This window comes from Orcinus orca, chromosome 9 (assembly GCF_937001465.1).
Source record: "Orcinus orca chromosome 9, mOrcOrc1.1, whole genome shotgun sequence".
NCBI lineage: Eukaryota > Metazoa > Chordata > Mammalia > Artiodactyla > Delphinidae > Orcinus > Orcinus orca.
Window position 1 is genome coordinate 60,696,002 of NC_064567.1, and position 21,435 is coordinate 60,717,436.

Consider the following 21,435-nt stretch of genomic DNA (forward strand, 5'->3'; position numbering starts at 1 on the left):
TTGACACATTGAAAGGTGCTCAGTCAGTATCACCTTCCAAAGATTTCGTAAAACCTCACAGTCAGGTTAAAATCAAGTTGCGTAAATCTCAAACTGTAATTCTGTTTGTTTTTTAAAAATATTCCCACCATAGGGCTTCCCTGGTGGCGCAGTGGTTGAGAGTCCGCCTGCCGATGCAGGGAACACGGGATCGTGCCCCGGTCCGGGAAGATCCCACATGCCGCAGAGCGGCTGGGCCCGTGAGCCATGGCCGCTGAGCCTGTGCGTCCGTAGCTTGTGCTCCGCAACAGGAGAGGCCACAGCAGTGAGAGGCCTGCGTACGGCAAAAAGAAGAATACGATGGCACGACTTTTATCTTTCAGGGTATTAGTGATAGTTTTGAGGGTTTTTCTTTAAGTTTTCGTCTCATTACATGGTCTCTTTAAAGTTACATTAAATTTGACTATGTTGATCTTTTTCTTTCATATTAGAGGCTTTCTTTAAAATATCTGGTGATTCTTACCTGGCTATTTATATTTTAGAGTAGATATTAAAAAATAATTGAAATCTCTGTACATGTTTTTAGGGCTTATTACCAGTAGTTCTCAGTAAGTCCTCCTTATTACAGTAGTCCTGTATGATGGTTGAACTGGAATGATTCATTGCTTAACCTTTTTTGGGGATTTCATAATGCAAAACAAACCAATTGGTTTTTAACTTTACCTGTGCAACAATCACTGTAACAGATGATGCTAATACTCTGTCCATAGGCCTTTATCTCCTTCCTCTTCACAGGCTTTGTTGTAGGGCTGCCCTCAAACTGCCAGATCCTGTTTTGCCAATGTACAGGCTCTGGAATTGTCTGGGGAATTTGTTTCCTATGGATAGCCCTTAACCAGTGATTGACTGTGTGGGTACAACTCTGAGGTGTGGCCTACACTGCCTCTAGAACTACCTTGAGGGATTAAACTAAAATTACCCTCCATGGACTTTGCTTGGTATCTTACCCTTTCTTGACTTCCTACCCTTCCCTGTCCTACTTCCCTACAAGTTTTTCCCAGAAATACTTTCTAATAAATCACATTTGCACAAATGCGTCATCTCAGAGTTTGCTTCCTGGGGACCCAACTTAAGATAACTACTAATGTTTGGCATTTCCTGTTATAATGTATTATTTGGGGGTAAGATTGGACTGAGGTTTTCTATTTTATTTTTGGCCTCTCCTTGTCAGATATCAGTATCCAACCTTTTACATAAAAGAAGAATTGGTTAAGTTCTGCTACTTAATTTTCCAGAATGATTTATGTAGTATAATAATTATGTTTTTTGAAAGACTGAAGTATTTTATCCAGGAAAAACCTGGACCTCTTTGAAGTCTGGCTGTTTGACAACATTCTTTATTTCTTCTCTGGTTTTTTGGTTCATTTAGGTTTTATATCTTGAGTCAGCTTTGATTATTTGTTTTTTTAGAGAAATGTGGTTTTCATTTAGGTTTTCATGTTTAATAGTTATTATATAAAATGCTCTCTTTTTTTTCATTTCATCTGTGAATTTGGATATAGTTTGAATCCTGATTTGCACGAACCAAATATGAAAAGACATTTGTGAGCTAATTGAGGCAATTTGATTATAGAAGACAGTTGGGAAAATTTGATTACATACTTGAGTTGGATAAGTCCAAAGAATTATTGTTAATTTTGTTAGGCATTGATAATTTTGTTAGGCATTTGATAAGGGCATTTTGGCTTGTAAAAAAATGTCCATATTTTCGAAGAGGTGTACAGATGTACATAGAGGTGAGATGACTTGATGTCTGGGATTTGCATTAAAATACTATCATCAATTGAAGAAATAATAAAGTAATGTAGCAAATTTTAAAGTTATAATTCAGTCGTGTGATGGATATATGGGGGTTTATTGTTATACTTTTGTGTGTATTTGAAGTTTTTTTTTTAATTTTTAAATTTTATTTAATTTATTTTTTTATACAGCAGGTTCTTATTAGTCATCAGTTTTATGCACATCAGTGTATACATGTCAATCCCAATCGCCAGTTCAACACACCACCATCCCCACCCCCCCGGGGCTTTCCCCCTTGGTGTCCATACGTTTGTTCTCTACATCTATGTCTCAACTTCTGCCCTGCAAACCGGTTCATCTGTACCATTTTTCTAGGTTCCACATACATGCATTAATATACGATATTTGTTTTTCTCTTTCTGACTTACTGCACTCTGTATGACAGTCTCTAGATCCGTCCATGTCTCAACAAATGACTCAATTTCGTTCCTTTTTATGGCTGAGTAATAGTCCATTGTATATATGTACCACAACTTCTTTATCCGTTCATCTGTCCGTGGGCATTTAGGTTGCTTCCATGACCTGGCTATTGTAAATAGTGCTGCAATGAATTAAATTAAATTAAATTAAATTAAATTAAAGCTTAAATTAAGCTTAAAAAAAAAACTCTGAGTTACCCCTCTAATGAAATTAGAGTACATACTTGTTAGCACATTCTCTCCTACCCCTCCCCACTCCATTTTTATTCACATGATATGCCCTTTCTGCCTACGTGTCTTACAGTTAAATTACTATTATCACTTTATCTCATGTAGCTTTTCTTTCTAGGATAATAATATTTCTGCTTTGTTTCATCATTACCACTCCACAGTGTTATATTGGAAAGGATTACAACCTTCTATTAATGCTAACCCTTTCATTGTGTGATTTCTTCATTTGTGAATTTGGGTTTTTGTTTTTGTTTTAATTTGGATTTTACTCTCAGCTGGTAACTCTCATTACCTTTAAGTAGGTAATGTATCAAGGGTATGTGCGTACTGAGTCCTTTGCATATTTTAGAATGTCTTCCTGTTACATGGATTCTTGAATGACAACTTGCTGAATCTTTAAGTCTATGGGAATGTTGTCCCCCTCAAAAACTTGGGTTTTTGCAGCATTTCTTTTGACATATAATAACACAGAGGAGAAAGCTGCCTAATAATTTTTCCCTTGTAGTTCTGCCTCATTTTTCCCTTTGACTTGCTTATTTTTCCCTGGATACTTATAGAGGTTTTTTTTTAAGTGAAGTTCAGGATCTCTTTTTTTTTTTTCTTTTTTAATTTAACTTTTTAAATTTAATTTTATTTATTTTTTATACAGCAGGTTCTTATTAGTTATCTATTTTATACATATTAGTGTATATATTGTCAATCCCAGTCTCCTAATTCATCCCAACAACAACAACAACCTCCCCCCACCCCAAGTTCAGGATCTCTTAACCAAGGTTTTTCTTGATTATATGTGAGACCTTTAAATATTTTGATGCATGGCCTCCTTTTCAGTGCATTTTCTTTTATATCTTTGACTTTTTTATTTTCTATTTCATTTGTTCTATTCTCTTTTGAGAAATAAGTTATTTCTGTGTTGACTCTCCATTGCCCATCTTTCATAGCTATCATTTCCTGCATAATTGCTCTAATCCCTTCAGTTTCTAAAAGACTACAAAATAGTCTTATGTAGTTTAAGATTTTCTTTCCTATGGAGTAAGTATTCAGGTCTGTGCTTTTCCCTTGTCTTTTGCATCCTATGTTTAATTTTGTTTCCCACTACAAGGTTTTTATGTAGGTTCCATGTATTTCTGCTTGTTCATTTTTTTGTTTGTTTTGTTTTGTTTTTTTGCGGTATGCTATGGCCTCTCCCGCTGCGGAGCACAGGCTCCGGACGCGCAGGCCAAGCGGCCATGGCTCACGAGCCCAGCTGCTCCGTAGCACGTGGGATCCTCCCGGACTGGGGCACGAACCCGCACCCCCTGCATCAGCAGGCGGACCCTCAACCTCTGCACCACCAGGGAAGCCCACTGCTTGTTCATTTTTTAATAGAATCAATCCTAGGTAACCTTGCTTAAAAATCGTGTAGTTGAAAATCTCTTTTATTACCTAGATAGATAGATAATTGTTTTATGCACCATTTGGATCTTCCCTTTAAATTTTGAGCTAGAGATCTGTGCTGCTGCTGGCTGACAGTTTCTGTCTAGTCAGTTAGCTTCCTGAGAGAGGTAAATTGGGGAGCTGGGACCTTGGACAGCTGCAAGTAGGAACTTTGATTTTTTAATGATTTTTTATTTTAAGACTCTAGGCAGTAGGGGGGCTTCACCAGGTTGGAGGCATATCATTCAAATTTGTTTGGCTGTTTTCCCATTTTGTCAGGGTGAATAGTTTACCTTGATAACAAGCTGGGTCAGAACATATTTTTCTCTGCGTAGTTACCTTTGATCTGTAGTGGCTGGACATCCTTTTACATTCCCATCAGCAATATATAGTGATCTAGTTTTTCCACATCACCAGCATTTGGTGGTATCACTGTTTTTTATTTTAGCCATCCTTATGGGTAAGTAGAGATATCTCATTGTGGTTTTAATTTGCATTTTTCCTAATGGTAAATGAAGTTGAACATTTTCTCATGTGCTTGTCATCTGTACATCCTCTTCAGTGAAATATCTGTTCATGTCTTTTGCCTATTTTCTAATTGGATTGTTTATTTTTTTCTGTTTAGTTTTGGGAGTTTTTAATATATTCTAAATACTAGTTCTTTGTTAGGTATGTGGTTTACAGATATTTTCTTCCAGTTTGTAGCTTGTCTTTTCATTATCTCAGTAGGGTCTTTCACAGAGCAAAAGTTTTTAATTTTGATGAAGTCCAGTTTATCAATTTTACCCTTTTATGAATTGTGCTTTTGGAGTCAAGTCTAAGAACTCTTTGCCTACCTCTCAATCTTGAAGATTTTTCTCCTTCCTTTTTCCTAAATTTTATAGTTGCATGTTTTACATTTAAGTCGGTGATCCATTTTGATTTAACTTTTATATAAGATGTGAGACTCGGGTCAGGGTTTATTTTTTTGCTTAGGGATGTCCAGCACCATTTATCGAAAAGTTTATCTTTCCTCCACTCAGTTGCTTTTGTACCTTTGTCAGAAATCAGTGGAGCCAGTTAAGTGGTCTGTTTCTGGTTCTCTAGTCTACTCCATTGATCCATGAGTCTCTCCCTCCACCAGTACTATAGAATCTTGATTTCAGTAGCTGTATGATGTATTGAATTCAGGTTGACTGATTCCTCCTACTTTATATCCAATTGTGAGGATCAGAGAAAACATATAAAAGTTTCAAACATAATGCCTCACATGCAGTGTATTTGTAAGCATTTATAAGTTGTATCACTATATAACATTCATCCCAATTTTATAAGGAAAGTCTTTGGGGAAAAAAGTTTTTGAACATCATTTTAATGTGATTTGAAGAGGAAATATATTTTGAATATGTAAATATAACAAATATGATAATCCAGAACAGATTACAAATTCTAGACTGACAACCCTGGCAGGATATGGTATAAAGTACTAAAATTTAAAAAACAAACAAAAAACACTGAAAGCCTAGGACTTTATTGTGAATTCCACTGACTTTCTGAAAGCCTAAAAAACTGGAGGAAGGATTTGCTCGTGTAATAAAGGGCATTAAAGTCTTGGTGAGAGGATGTTAGTGACCAGTGAGTGACTGAAAACCAACCGTAAGAGAAGAGGAGCATTTATCTATATACAGGGATAAAAGATCAGTCTACCCTCAAAGTCTCTGGCACCACTGTGGGAAGACGCTGAGTAATTTTTAGAGTTTTAAGAAGAAGAGAGATTGTACTAGGTCAAGTTGTGCTTCAGGTATAAAGGCAGTAGTAAACATTCTCCAGCCTGCAAGAATTTAGAATATAGCACCAATGAGCACCATTACAAAAATTACTTGCTGAAATCCAGCCAACAAAAACACGACATTAATAAAGAACTCACATTTAGAGCAGCTGTGATAAAAGAACTATTAATGAGCATAGAGTCCAATTTAAAATATATTCAAGATCAAGCAGTCATGGGAATTAGTGTAATTTACAGAACATAAACTATGTAAATTTTACAGAATAAAAGTTCACAAAAATTGATTGTTGTGGGAGTATGTATATATATGCTGATTTATACATTCTCAAAGCAAGAAATCAATAGGTACTGTCTAAATTTGAAATATGTAATAAAAAAATAAGGCCTCTGATTGCTTTATGTTTTTCATAATCCTTATCTTTAGAGGGATTGTTTAGAGGAGGGGGTTCACATTCTAAATGTTTATTAGCTTATGTTCAAAGTTAATTTAGATTCACTTAATTTTCCTTTTTCTATAAATTCAAATAAATCTAATTTACTATGTTAAATCTTTAAAGTAGCATGACTAATATAATCCCAATTCTGTAAAACGATAGCACAATGGTTAAGAATCTGAATTCTTGATTCAGATTGCTGGTGTGACCTTGGGAAGCTTACTAAGCCCTCTGAGTCTGAGTTCATCTGTAAAGTGGGATTAATAGTCCCTAGTTTATGGGTTACAAGTAATCCATGCTCTTATTAGTACAGGGCCCAAATGTTAGGTATAATTACCCTCCCTTCTATCTCTGTTATTCATAAAGATGTTATTCATATTTGTAATGATACTCACCAGATGTTAATGATAGTTGTTTCTGAGTGATGGGATTTGGGGTGGTTTCTTTCTTCTTCACATAGTTCTGTATTTGCTTGATTTTTTTTTTTTTAACCAATGAATAGCACAAAGCTGTTCCTTAAAAATTAAAATATAAATTTTAGTTGTCCCAGCACTTTTGCATCTGAAATCTGTAGTTTTAAAATCTCTTCAAATGATTCTGATTATGCATCAGGTTTGGAAAACAGGTGGCATTGATAACTTCCCTGCATTCAATTCTAATCAATATATATTGAAGCCCTTGTAATGTGCGGTGTTGTTAAGCAATGTCTTCTTCCAATCTGGTCTACTTTATACTCTTGTGTTAAGAATCTGAAGAGGTGGGGGTGATGATTTTTGCCGAAAATCTGAGTGGGGCATTCCACTCGCATGAGGTAGCTCTTTTATGCCAGGAACAAGAAAGAAAAATGGAGGTATACAGAAATTTAGTCATAAGGCAGGAGCCCTTGAAATTGGAAGGAGATGGGGTAAAAGCAACAGGGATAAGCCAGCACATGCTGACTGAGAATTCTCTGGACCAGAAGGGGTAAGAGTATGACAGGCATCGAACAGCATCACAAAATATTTTAAAGTTAACAGATTTTGTAAAATCAAGAAGTCAGTTTTCCCTCCACTTACCCCAGAACAGGTGTCTTTCTAAAAAAGTGCTACCTCAGCTAAGAAAACCCTATCCATCTACAAATAATAAAACCTCCATGCTGCAGAAGTAGGCTTGTTCTGAAGCTCAGTATCTTCTTGGAAAAAGGCTGGGTAGCAGGTTAGTATTCATGGTTACTGGAGCTTGATCAGCACTTCCTTCACTTCAGATATTCACTGTGGTGATGGAAATAAAAATTTTCTCAGGCCCTACAGTCCTTACTTCCTGTTCTCAGTCACAGTGCTTTCTGTCTGAGTGGTACTGAACGCCACTGTGACTATTGCTTTCCAGTACCAGGAGTGGTAGACTCTGCAGCCATGGAAATTTCAGATGGATTTGTGCCCTTCTGAGACTGTAACGTGATTATATCTGGTGTTAAGGTAAGGAAAGTCACAGCCAGTACAAAAAGAATAAAAGATCAAAACTAGTGTGTTAGAAGGCAGAGTGTCAGTGGGAGAATTACAAGATGTGGGGGATTGCTTGCATTGTGGCTCCTAGTTGACTTCTCAGTTTCTTAAGTGCCTGCTAATGTTGCCTTAATAGCTTTCCTTCGGGTTTACGGCTTCAATCTTACTCTGCCAGTCTTTCTTTAATTACCATAAGAAATTTGGTGTTGTGATGCCTTTCACTTACTTCTCTCAGCTTCATGTTTTCAATTCATGATTCTTTGAAATCACTGACCTCAGTTGTATCAAGTCTTAATAATGTACACTCCAGTTAAAGGGAGAGCTCACATAATAGCAAAGATAGTTAAATAGTTCTCTTTGGCTTTTTTTTTTTTTTTGCGGTACGCAGGCCTCTCACTGTTGTGGCCTCTCCCGTTGCGGAGCACAGGCTCCGGATGTGCAGGCTCAGCGGCCATGGCTCACGGGCCCAGCCACTCCGCGGCATGTGGGATCTTCCCGGACCGGGGCATGAACCCGTGTCCCCTGCATCGGCAGGCGGACTCTCAACCACTGCACCACCAGGGAAGCCCCTCTTTGGCTTTTTGAATGTAATCTCAGACCAAGATTTTGGCTAGAACAAGGTCTAATGAACTGGGCTTCAAATAATCTGGAGAATTTTAGAATTTCAGAAGAAGCACTTAAAGCAGAAAGGATATTTTTCTGGGATTGTAGATTACACCTTTTGAATTATAAGGATTTTGTTAAAGGGCAGTTTGAATGGGGAAAAGAAGACAGTGGGCGGGAGAATTTGAGGACACTGCCCCTCAGGGAAAACAGCAGAAAGACTTGGTAAACTTGTTTCTGCTTTTCCTCTGGGAAATTGAATGGGGGAGTTGAGCAGGACATATATACTCTTTGCCCATGAAGGCCTACCTTTCTAAACTTGAAGTGATAGTAAAGATAGAGCAAAAGAAGTAAACAAGTGCCTGCTGGTTTCATATTGGTAATTTGCATTTCTGGTGTTGAGCAGCTTTGCTCTCCACTTCCCATTAGGGTCATTCTTCTCAAACTGGAATTGCTATTCAGGAGAGAGGGCCTGAGATACAAGATACAGGATAAGCATGGTATATAGTTCCATGGCATGCCAAATTTACTTACAGATTTTGGAATAAATATTTTTATGTCAAATATACATATATTAAATGTGTATTAAATGGGATAAAATAAAAGGTCATATGAAAGTATTTTTATATAAAGCTTTTATTAAAGTAAATGTTAATACAGAAAAGTGTGTGAATCATAAATGCAGAGTTTAATGAATGCCATGAAAACAACAAACCAGGTAACCACTACTCATTTGTTTTGTCTGATTTTAACATACTTTCTTTTTATAAGTGTTTGGGTGACGTATCTCTTTCCATCCTTTTACTCTTAACTTTCTGAATATATTTGATGTATGTCTCTTGTAAGCAGCGTATACTTGGGTTTATTTTTTCTCTAGTCTGGCTGGTAATCTGTATCTTTTAAATCAAATTTTTAGTCTTTTTATAGTTAATGCTATTGCGGATAAATTTGTATTTAGTTAATCATATAACTTTGTTTCCTGTTTGTCCCATGTATTTTTTTATCCATTTCTCCCTTTTTTCTGCCTTGAAAATACTTGTATTATTTTATCATTTAATTTTTTCTATTAGAGTTTTACTTATATATATTTACGTTTTTAATGATTACAGCAGCGATTATAGTATACATTCCTAGTGTCTTTTTTTAATTTAATTTATTTATTTAATTTATTTTATTTTTGGCTGCGTTGGGTCTTTGCTGCTGCGCATGGGCTTTCTCTAGTTGCGGCGAGCGGGAGCTACTCTTCGTTGCGATGCGCAGGTTTCTCATTGCAGTGGCTTCTCTTGTTGTGGAGCACGGGCTCTAGGTGCACAGGTCAGTAGTTGTGGCTCACGGGCTCTCGAGCGTAGGCTCAGTAGTTGTGGCACACGGGCTTAGTTGCTCCATGGCATGTGGGATCTTCCCAGACCAGGGCTCGAACCTGTGTCCCCTGCATTGGCAGGAGGATTCTTAACCACTGTGCCACCAGGGAAGCCCTCCTAGTGTCTTAAAGTCTGATATTAGTATTTTTACACAAAAAAATGATTTTAGAACACTTAAACTCTTTGTATCCTTCTCATACTTTTTGTGCCAGTTTTGTCATTTATTTTAATAATAGTAATAACACCTTGTGGGAACTTTTTAATGTTTTATGTAGCCTGTGTTCATTTGTATTTATTCATATACATAAGCTTTTTATAGCTCACCCTTCCTTTTTACATCTCTGAATTTTCATGGAATTCTTTTCCTTCTGCCTGAAGAATTTGTTTTAGTATTTTTTTAAATTAATTTATTTATTTGTTTATTTATTTATTTATGACTGCATTGGGTCTTCGTTGCTGTGCACGGGCTTTCTCTAGTTGCGGCGAGCAGGGGCTACTCTTCGTTGCAGTGTGTGCGCGGGCTTCTCATTGCAGTGGCTTCTCTTGTTGTGGAGCATGGGCTCTAGGTGCGCAGGTTTCAGTAGTTTTGGCACACAGGCTCAGTAGTTGTGGCTCGCAGGCTCTAGAGCACAGGCTCAGTAGTTGTGGCACACAGGCTTAAGTTGCTCCACGGCATGTGGGATCTTCCCAGACCAGGGCTCAAATCCGTGTCCCCTGCATTGGCAGGCGGATTCTTAACCACTGCAGCACCAGAGAAGTCCCTCCTTTTAGTATTTCTTTTAGAGTAGACCTGCTTATTATGAATTCATTAAGATTTTGTTTTTTGAAAAATCTTTTTCAGATTTATTTTTGAATGCAATTTTTGCTGGATATAGAATGCTTTCTTTGTCTTTGGTTTTTGGCAGTTTCACTGTAGTGTTTCTTGGTATCATTTTCTTTTGTTTCTTTTTTTTTTTAGTTTTTAAATTTTTTTGTGTTTCATAGAGCCTCCTGAATCTGATAGTTGGTAGTCTTTTGTCAGTTTTGGAAAATGTTCAGTCATTATTTCTTCACATACTGGTTCTCCTCAATCATATGTCTCTTTTTCTTCAAAGATTCCAGTTAACACATATGTTAGACCTTTTCACTCTATTCCTTATGTTTCTTTCGCTCAATTTTTAATTTACCATCCTTATGTCTTTTTGTACTTCAGTCTGTGTAATTTCTTCTGACCTGGCTTTCAGTTTATTAATTTTCCTCTTCACCTATGTCTATTCTATACCTTATATCTTTTTTTTTTTTTTTTTTTTTTTTGCGGTACGCGGGCCTCTCACCGTTGTGGCCTCTCCCGTTGCGGAGCACAGGCTCCAGACACGCAGGCTCAGCGGCCATGGCTCATGGGCCCAGCTGCTCCGCGGCATGTGGGATCCTCCCCAATCGGGGCACGAACCTGTGTCCCCCACATCGGCAGGCAGACTCTCAACCACTGTGCCACCAGGGAAGCCCTATACCTTATATCTTAATCTTGTCATTGAACTTATTGACTAACTAAAGTTATTAGTAGGAAAATCTCTTATCTAAGTCTCCTGTGGGTCAGTTTCTATTTTCTACTATTTTCTCTGTTTTCAGTCAGACTTTTAATTTTGATACCTGATTATTTTTTATTGTGTTGGACATTATCACTACCAAAAAATTATAATAATAATTTGAGGTTCTCCATAATTTTATATTTATCCAGGAAACTTTATTTTTGCAGTTAGGCTAGGGGTAGATCACCCTAATCAGTCAGTGGTTAAGATGATTCCAACTTGGGCTTCAGTCCTTGTGAAGGTTGGTCTAATTTCTGCTCCTTCCTTATTCCTAGATTGTAGCCTTTGAGGGTCCAGATAAAAGCCTGGCTGTTTTCCAAGACCTCTTCTCCGAGGCAGATGCTGGACTCTGTTTTTTTTCTTAGCTTCTATGCGTCAGCTCCTGTTTTCTCTGTCAGAATCAGTAGCTGTCTTGAGGAATGAAGCTGTGCCAAATGTCCAGCCCACCTTTCCTGATTTCTTTCTTTTTCCAGACCTTGTCCCCCCTCCCCTCAATTCTCACTGCCTTGATATCTTACCAGTGTCTCCAAACATATATATTTTTACATTTTGTTCAGTTTTTCTGGTTGTACTCAGCTGGATGGTTGGTTTTAAAGAACCTAGCCATTCTGGAAATATAACCACATGAAGTTGTTTTGTTGTTCCAGTGATGATCATTGGTTTGTTTATTTGTTTTTACAAAATACTTCAAAGCAGTTTTTATTTTGACGGTCATATCTCCCAAACCCCTACCTTCACTATACATGTCCATTGTCCTGTGCTGTTAGTGGTGATTGGGTAAAGAGTTTGAGAAATGCAATGGAAAGAGCACTGACTTTTTAAGCAGACAGACTTGGGTTCAAATTGTGACTTTTATTGATTTTTGTCAACCTGTGCAAGTTATCTGTTAATTTTTATAAATTTCTGTTTTCTTATCTGCAAAATGGTCATAGTGAGAATGAAAAATGAAATTAAAATTTTTTTCAAGCGAGATAAAGTATGGACTGCATCTGGCATGTGGTAGATGCTTAGCAAACGTTTAAAAAATTATCTTGGGGAGTTGGAAACTGTAGAATTAGGACTATTCTCATAAGAATTTCATAGGAATTTATAAGTTCACCATGTAGTAATTATTAGCAAACCCTTAAGAAGGGCCTGTTTCGTTGTCAGGCAGTTCAACAGGCATTTGTCGAGCAGCCACTGTCCCAGGCATCCTACTTAATCCTAGTGATATATAGATGCTGTTCGGGGTCTTGCAGTCCAGTGGGATAACAATGAAAGATGGTGAGCAGGTGGCAGCTGCATTCACCACTGCAGTGAAGCCTGGGTATTAGGGCGAGGAGTCGGCAAACTTTTCTTTTAAAGGGCTAGATGAGGCTTTGCGGGACATACTGCCATTGTTGCAGGTACTCAACTCTGCTGTTGTAGTGCAAAAGCAGCCATAGTCAACACTGGGTGTATTCAAGTAAAACTTCACTTACAAAAACAGGTGGCAGATAGGTTTGGCCCTGCGGATCCCGAAACAGTGCTGACTCTAGCCTTCTACAAGCTAAGAATTCTTCTTACATCTTTAAAAGATTGTTTTAATAAAAAGCAAGAAAAAGAATATACAAGACACTTTGTGGTCCACAAAGCCTGATGTATTTTATTTCTAATTCTTTACAGAAAATGTTTGCTGACCCCTAATGAGAGTAGGTAATGATTACTACCAAAAGAGAAAAAGGGTAAATATAAGTATTTTGATAGCAAAGAAAGAAAAAGAACGTGGCAAGCAGGCTTGGGTCCATGCAGGATCCTGGCTAGAAGAACAGGAAATTCCGTGTGTAAATACTGACATATTTGCCCATGCCCCCCACCCCAGCAGTGATCCTCCTAGTTGCTACTCGTTTATTTTATTGAATTGTCCATACTGTGTGTTTTCGCAGGAAATAGAGGGACAAAAGTTAAATACTCTTAGATATGTTCTCCTGTATGAAAGGAATTAACTTCCCAGTATAGCTAAAAGTTATCAGTCCTTACTCTTGGTATTTATATTGCTTTATAATTTATAACATCCTGCTAATTTTTTTCTTACAGAAATACATTTTCGGGAAATGGCCTCTAAATCTTGGCTGAATTTTTTAACCTTCCTTTGTGGATCAGCAATCGGATTTGTTTTATGTTCTCAGCTACTTAGTATTTTGTTGGGAGAACAGAGGGACCTCCAGCCTAATATTCTTCATAATGATCCTCATGCTAGGCATTCAGATGATAATGAACAGAATCATCTAGAAGGACAGATGAACTTTGATGCAGATGCTAGCCAACATAAAGGTATGGCTTACTTTATTAAGGAGTAAAGATAAACCATATTTTTCAATCTGTTTAAGTGTTGAGAGAATTGGAAAAAGTTATTTATATGAAATTTATTATATCACTATATCTTTTGATGAAAATGAGCTTAATTCTAGATATTAAATGACAGTTCTTGGTTTGCCTAAGGAGAAGGAAATTGCTAAAACCCAGATTTATTTAGGGTGTAAGATATTAACTTTGAATTTATTTTTAAATAGAAATAGTTCAGAAATCATAATTTGGGGAAAGGCAAGACTTTCAAGTTAGATTTGTTTCTAAAAATTTTAATTTTGTTATCATGGTTCATATCTGTGTCTTTGGTTTTTGCTATCATCTTGTTTTAATCTTGGTTTTTGCTTAGTCTTGTTTTCCTAGAAAAGCTCAAGAGATATATATAAATCTCAATTTATATTTTATCAGTAGCTAACGTAACTAATCTTTTCTTGTTTTGAGAGGCATAAAAAATTAGGGAAGTAGAAAACTAGGAATGTGTTATATATAATGACTTCATTTTCTCCTGGTCTTCTACCTCTATCCAAATGTTCTGAATTATGTCCTCTATGTGCCCCTTAAATGTTGGTTTTCTCCAAGTTTCTGTCCTTTGGCTCTTTCTTTGCCTGTGTGATGTCATCAATCCCCATAATTTTAGTTTCCATCTGTTCCTTGCTGGCTTTACCTTAGCCCAGTTCCAGACACTACGAGAAGACGTTCAGAATTCAAAGATCTCTGCAAATTGTGATTTATTTGACAGAAAACAGTATAGCAGCTTGAAAAACCATTGGAATTCTGGAATGCAGAGGGTCCCCCATTAAGGGTTTTTTCTCTTATCTTTTTGGCAGTAAATTGCTTCTTTCCTATCTCTCAAGCTGAGGTTGAGGGCGAGGTATCACATCCTTGTTGAGTTTTATACACTAGCAAATACATGCATACTATTACAAAGTGTGTCGTGTGTGTGAATGTTTGTATGACAGTGATTCAGCTCTGAGCAGCCATGTTCTTATCACAGAGCAGTTTAATCATTGTGCACTTGATCTGTATCATTGCTCTAGGTCTTCAGTTGATCAGTTGGGGCCAGGCTTCTCTACTCCTGGTAGGCTGTACTAGATCGGCCTCACTGCAGGCACATATATTAGGATCTACTTGTCCTACTTGATGGTCCACAGAATGTGGGGTATGCTAGAGGTCTGTTTCTCTCAGACTTAACATGTGTAAATCACACTCCTTTTCCTTTATAATCCTAAAATTCGTTCTTCCTCCTATTTTTATATAGCTCATTACTTTCTGCCTAAGCCAGCCAGAAACTATGAAGTCGTGGTAGGTGCTTTCCTTTGCTTACCAACCAATCCTGTTTCTCATAAATTCTAACAGTCTGCTTCTTTACCATTTTTTAGGTTACTTCTCTCAATCTGTAGCATGCTTGCCCTAGTTCAGGCCGTATATCCATGTACCTGCTCTCAAGCAAACTTCACCATGCCTTTTGTCCTTTCTTCTGGTGAGCTTCATTTAGAGACCTAATTTTTGCATCATCTCTTATTTTTCCTGATATTGCTTTATATCCCCTTCTTCTCTATTCTAGCCAACTTCCCATTCCACTGTTCTATAGTGTTTATAAGGCATTGCTTTATTTTACCCTCAGCACATTGAAACCTTCATACATACCTCTATTATAGCATTTCTGGTGTATGGCAAGTATTGGTTTGCATGCCAAGCTCCCATGCTAGAATGAATTCTTCTGAAGACACATGAATAAGGCATGTGTCTTATTCATCTTTTTATCTCCTGTACCAGTACATGCCTACTACAGAGTAATGAATGAATTAATAATTGAAAGAATGAGAAAGACTATCTACCAGATTCCAGCAGTAGGGAGAAGGATGTCTTGCTCTAAGTGAAACATATTGGGGATTGCTGCTTCCACCACTTTCGCCACCATCCAGGATTTGGTATATCTGTACAGCTAAGAGATTGGGCTCCTCAAGTATATGAAATGTGAATGCTCTCTGACTGAAAAGAGGGTAATTTTCTCTGTTTTTGGATTGTGAATTCTTGAAATTCAGAGGGACATGAGAATACTTTCATGCCCTGCCCAATCTTTCCTTCTACTCCCTCTCCATCAGTTAACTAGAAATTTTTGCCTCCAGTTGTTAATTTTTCTCAGGGCTGAGCTTTTGTAACTTACTGGTTGACCTTAACTTTAAGGATGTTTCCTCAGAATTCTGCCTAGAGCATTGCTACACAAAGTGAGGTTTTGCAGACTCATGCTGGTCCACAACTAAATAAGTATTAAAATCAGGATTAAATAGTTAGAAACTTTTATGGTAATTTGACAATAATTTTGAATAAATCTAGAAATAAAAACTTTGGGCTTGTACTTTATATTTATTTTTTAAATTTTATTTTATTAGTAATTCATTTTTAGCATATTTACAGAAGTATAGGTCTCTAACAATGAAATAAAAATTGATCCTTCACCAAGCACTGATCTGGAATATCATAGTTGGATTCTTCCTCTAGAGCAGTGTTACTCAAAAGGTAGCCTTGGCCTGACAGCCTGTGAATTGTTTGTTACCTGTCTGCATCCTAATAAGGATCTTGCACCAGGATGTAACTCAGTTAAGCTCGCTGCTGAGTTAAGTGGACGTTTTGATAGGTTGTAGTAAAACTTCCTTGATGAAAGAAGTAACATGTTGCTTTATATTCTGGCATAAGCTCCCTATTTCTTTGCCGACCAGTGCTTTGAAAAACACTGCTCTAGACAATCTTGGAAATACTACCTCTACCTGTTCTTCCGTTTCTCACTGTTAGATTTGCATTTTGGAATGAGGTATGTTACTGTAAGAAGTAATCTCTGTTTTGCATTAACTCCTCTTCTTCGAACTGGGGTAGTCATGAAAGCATTTTTAAAACCACCTCAGGGTACTTGTAGAAATTCTTAACACTAGACTCTTGTGGACTCCAAAATGAACTGCTGCTTCATTAGTTTGTCTTTACTGCCCTTCAGAAGCTTATTCACAGCAGTGAGAAATTCCTGTCAATGTTCTGTTTCTTTCAGCTAAATCACTAATGGTAAAGAGGTATATGGGGGCGGGGGGGATCTTTGAAATTGTTTAAGAAAATGTCTTCTTTGGTATAATTTATTTGGATTTTACAACTATGTGAATTAACTTTAAACAATTTCTGTTTAATAGATGAGAACACTGACATCGCTGAAAACCTCTATCAGAAGGTTAAAATTCTTTGCTGGGTAATGACAGGGCCTCAAAATCTAGAGAAGAAGGCTAAACACGTCAAAGCTACATGGGCCCAGCGTTGTAATAAAGTGTTATTTATGAGTTCAGAAGAAAATAAAGACTTCCCTGCTGTGGGATTAAAAACCAGAGAAGGCAGAGACCAACTATACTGGAAAACAATTAAAGCTTTTCAGTATGTTCATGATCATTATTTAGAAGATGCTGATTGGTTTATGAAAGCAGATGATGATACATATGTTATATTAGATAACTTGAGATGGCTTCTCTCAAAATACAACCCTGAAGAACCCATTTACTTCGGGAGAAGATTTAAGCCCTATGTAAAGCAGGGCTACATGAGTGGAGGAGCAGGATATGTACTGAGCAAAGAAGCCTTGAAGAGATTTGTTGATGCATTTAAAACAGACAAATGTACGCATAGTTCCTCCATCGAAGATTTAGCACTGGGGAGATGCATGGAAATTATAAATGTAGAAGCAGGAGATTCCAGAGATACCACTGGAAAAGAAACTTTTCATCCCTTTGTACCAGAACACCATTTAATTAAGGGTTATCTGCCTAGAACCTTTTGGTACTGGAATTATAACTATTATCCTCCTGTAGAGGTAAGTTTAAAAATTTTATTACTGTATAAATACTTAGACTGACTTTTGTTTACTTAAAAAAAACTAATAATGTGTATGTTTCTTTAGTATCAATAACTAAGAATCTACCTTAGTCTTTTTATATCGAATGGCAGTGTAACAGAGTAGATGAGAACAAAGGTGTCGGCAGTGGTAATTCAACAAATATTCATACTACTGTATGCCAGGCACTAAGAATATAGCAGTAAATATGGCCAAGTTCCAGTTCTTATGAACCTTACGTTCTGGATGAAGAGACATGCAACAAACAGGCAAGACAAGTCAAGTTATAATATGATTTTAGGTAGTGGCAAGTGCCCTGAAGAACAGTAAGCCCAGGTGAGAGGATGGAGAGTGACCCAGAGTGGAATGGGGTACTGTAGTTTAGGCAATTAAGGAAGACTTCTCTAAAGGGTAACTTTTGAACAGAAACCTGAATGAGGTTAGAAAGCAGGCTACGGGAAGATCTGGGTAAAGAGCCTTCACGTCTTTAGGAACAACGCATGAAAAGACTTTGAGGTTCAGAAAGGCCTACATTCAAATCCTGCTGTCCCACCTAATAGCTGAATGACCTTGGATGGACAGAATTTGCCTAACTCCTGAGCCTAAGTTTCCTCATTTGTAAGATGGATCTGATGTACCTGTCTCATTCAGTGGTAGTTACGGTGTAGGACCGTGTCTGTCACACAGTGAGCACCTAATAAGTCCTAGATCTCACTTGACACCTTAGCTTACATTCCTGAGTCAGAATTTTATCTAAAATACATTATTTCACTAAATATTTCAGATGTATAGCTAAATATTTGAGAAGGATATACTGGTTGTTGGGTTTTGTACCCAACAACCAGCTTTACCAAATATTAATCTTTTGTCACATTTGCTTCAGATTTTTTTTTAAAAGAAAAAGATATAGAACTAAGTGAGGCCTATGTACCCTCCTCAGTCCAGTTCTCTTACCTCCTTCCTCAGAGTTAACCACTATCATGAGTTTAGTACTTATAATAACCATGCGTGTTTTTATATTTTTCCTACATGTTTATGAATCTATAAATAATATATAGGATATTGTTTTGCAGGTCTTTAAGTGGAATTATACCTCATGTATACTTGAACATATGCCTTTTTCACACATTGAAATTTGTCAACATTAATGTATGTATCTGCTTCATTAATTTAGACCGCTGTGTCATAATCTAATATATGAATATACTGTAACTTACCCATTCTTCAGCCGATGTATATTTAGTAGGCTGTTGCTGGTTTTTCACTATATGAGCATTGCAGCAGTGAATGACTGGAGACCGGGAGTCATGAAACCTAGCTTTTAGACTCAGTTCTCTTGTTGATTAATATGTCTCAAGGCAAGTCGCTAGTGCTCTTCACCTTCTTTCCTCTGGCCCTAAGGTACAAATAATACACTTTGTGCTACCTTTCTCTTCTTCATGAGCCAGTGTTTTCAGATCATCAGCTAGAACAGTGGTTCTCAACCGGGGGCTTTTTTGCTTCCCAGAGGACATTTGGCAAAATCTGGAGACCTTTTTGCTTGTTAACTTAGCAGTTGCTACTGGCACCTAATGGATAGAAACCCACGAGACTGTAAACCCACTAGGTGCTAAACATTCCACAATGCACAGGACAGCCCTCACAACAAAGATTATCCAGCCCAAAATGTCAACAGCACTGTGTTTTCAAAACCTTGACCGAGAATATCTGACCCAAGCTTTAAGCTATCAGCTTTAAAAAGGAAAACTTGAAGCAAATCACTACCGTTTCAGCTCTCAACCACCAGTGTGTTCTTGTTACTTACACAGAAATGATAGCTAATCCTTACGGCAATCCTGCATTTAAGAGGGGACAGAACTGGGGCTCAGGAAAATCAAGTAACTGGTCTATCCTGCTAAGTAGCCTAGGCAGTATTGCAAATCCACTCTGGTTCTAAAAGCTTGTGTTATTTCCATCATGAGCACCCCTCTCTGATTAATGGGATATGTGCCCCCGAAAGGAGGGTAGGGGATATGTTAGAATAAATATTCTTTTGTTGGGATAAATTCCACTTGAATAAACATTTTAAAACACAGTTTTATGTAATGAGGTTGTTTGAAACTGTATGCTAGCATCTTATTACTATTAGAGATGCAAGAATTTCCTAAACTATAAAACAGATGTATTCCCAAGTGTGCTTTTGATAGTCTATTTTTGTTTTGGTTTTAGTGAGGTACTACTTTGGATGCTTCTTTAGTGTAAACTCTTCTTAAACCATTCCAAGATTACTTGACCTCTTCCCTTCTTAATTCTGCACCCCTTCCCATACAAAAATATACCAAACTCAAAAACATTACAAATGCATGATAACAAATACACCTAATGCATGTAAGATGTTACTGAGAGTATCTGATATTGAGTACACATAACAGTAACAGTAAAGGGACATCATAATTGTCATTATTTTGTAACTAGCAAAATGTCCTACTTTCTCTTTAAGAGTACTGCCCACAGTTCCCACCTACATATAGGGTATACCCAACAATATACTTTATATTAACAAAATAAATATTTCTATAGTACATATTTTATTTAAATTGTACTAGCTTTTTAAATGGATGGAAAATTTTATGTTCCTTCTATAATAATTTGTGAGTTGTATTGAAGACTGTAAAATGGGCTTGGAAGTTCCAAAATTGACCCAACCTTCTGATATTGTCTCTTCTCTCTCAGGAGGTTCTATATAAACCCAAAGTGAAATCAGACTTCTATTATTACTCATCATTTAATAAATCGTCTTCTCTCTAAGGGAGTTACTGTTTTCAAAGCCATCCTGAGTCTCATACATACACTTCTTCTCTCTAGTAATCACTAAAAATACAGTGTAGAAAATTTTTTTCTAGAGGTTAGGGTGTGAGATATTCTAGATGATCAAAGAGTTATGTTCTTAAGCTGGTTGTTCAGAACTTTGCATGCAGTTCCCTTCTCATACCACTTTCTCACTTCCCTAGAAGTAAGTCTATTCCTAGGAATAAAGTCTGTTCCCTAGGAATAAAGTCTATTCTCTAGGACTACATACAGTCTATTCCCTAGCAGTAGATTTTTCACCAGAAAATTTGCAATCAGTCTTAATACAGTGGATTTAAAATAAGTGGATTTTAAAATATTTAAAAAACCCTCTACTTGTGAAATTGCCTTTTCATAGGTCAGAAATGATCAAATATGGTTTATTATATTAATTCTTCAGTTTTATTTGCATTAACTGTAATCCATTTGAAACTTACTGATATATGGTTGATGTAGAGAGCTCTTGATTTTTCCAAATTGTTAACTGATTATTCCAGTACCATTTATTAACTGAGTCTTGCTTTCATTACTGATTTAAAAATACCTCCTTTATTATCATCCACTATAGCATTACTTATAGTAGGATCTGTATGTGAGATTTCAGTTCTGTTCTATTTGGTTTTGGCTCAGTACCATATTGTTTTGAACCTTGTAGCTTCACAAAAATTTTAAGTTATTAAGAGTGTGTCTTCCTCTCCTTTACTTCTCCCTCTCTTTTAAATTGTTTTGGCAACTCTCATGTCTTTCTTCTTGTGTATAAACTTATTAATTTAGGAATGGTGGACATCTTTGCCCAGGATTTTTTAAGTTCCTTTTAGGTCCCTTAGTAAAGTTTTATACTTTTCTTCAGGTAAATCTTTATTTCTTAAGTATCTCCCTAGGTTTTTAGTATTTTTGTTACTCTTCTACTTGGGCTCTTTTCTTAAAACTTTTTAACTAGTATATACATGAAAGCTGTTTTTTTTTTTTAAAAAAAAAAAGCATCTTTAAAATCTGGCTCTGTTCCTGGATTTTTTATTTCTGATGATTTTTCACTCTACTCTCGAGTTTTTGGGGTATCCATAATCATATGCAAAGGACTAGGTATTTTGTTTCTAATAATATTAGCTGTTTTTTTATAGCCTTTTATTGCTTATAAAGCTTAATAAAAACAGTATCCTGGCCATCCAGTCACAAAACAGCACAATAGAGTATAACATAATTAATGCAGTAAATCTTATCAAAAATATTATTGCAATATTTCAGAGTTATATAAAATTGCTTCCAGAAAGGATCAGTAATTTAATATTAACTGCTCTT

The 21,435-nt window shown here is 36.7% G+C and overlaps 1 protein-coding gene across 3 annotated transcripts in view; it reads left to right on the forward strand.

The window, feature by feature from the left end:
* C1GALT1 (core 1 synthase, glycoprotein-N-acetylgalactosamine 3-beta-galactosyltransferase 1) overlaps positions 1-21,435 on the forward strand; it is a 39,991-nt gene that overhangs the window by 11,999 nt on the left and 6,557 nt on the right. For all 3 annotated transcript variants that reach the window (XM_033420447.2, XM_049714829.1, XM_004265556.4), the window contains 2 exons: positions 13,176-13,412; positions 16,622-17,289. In XM_033420447.2, coding sequence (XP_033276338.1) covers positions 13,193-13,412; positions 16,622-17,289 — 888 coding nt within the window. In that variant the 5' untranslated portion in view covers positions 13,176-13,192. The remainder of the gene's footprint in view (positions 1-13,175; positions 13,413-16,621; positions 17,290-21,435) is intronic.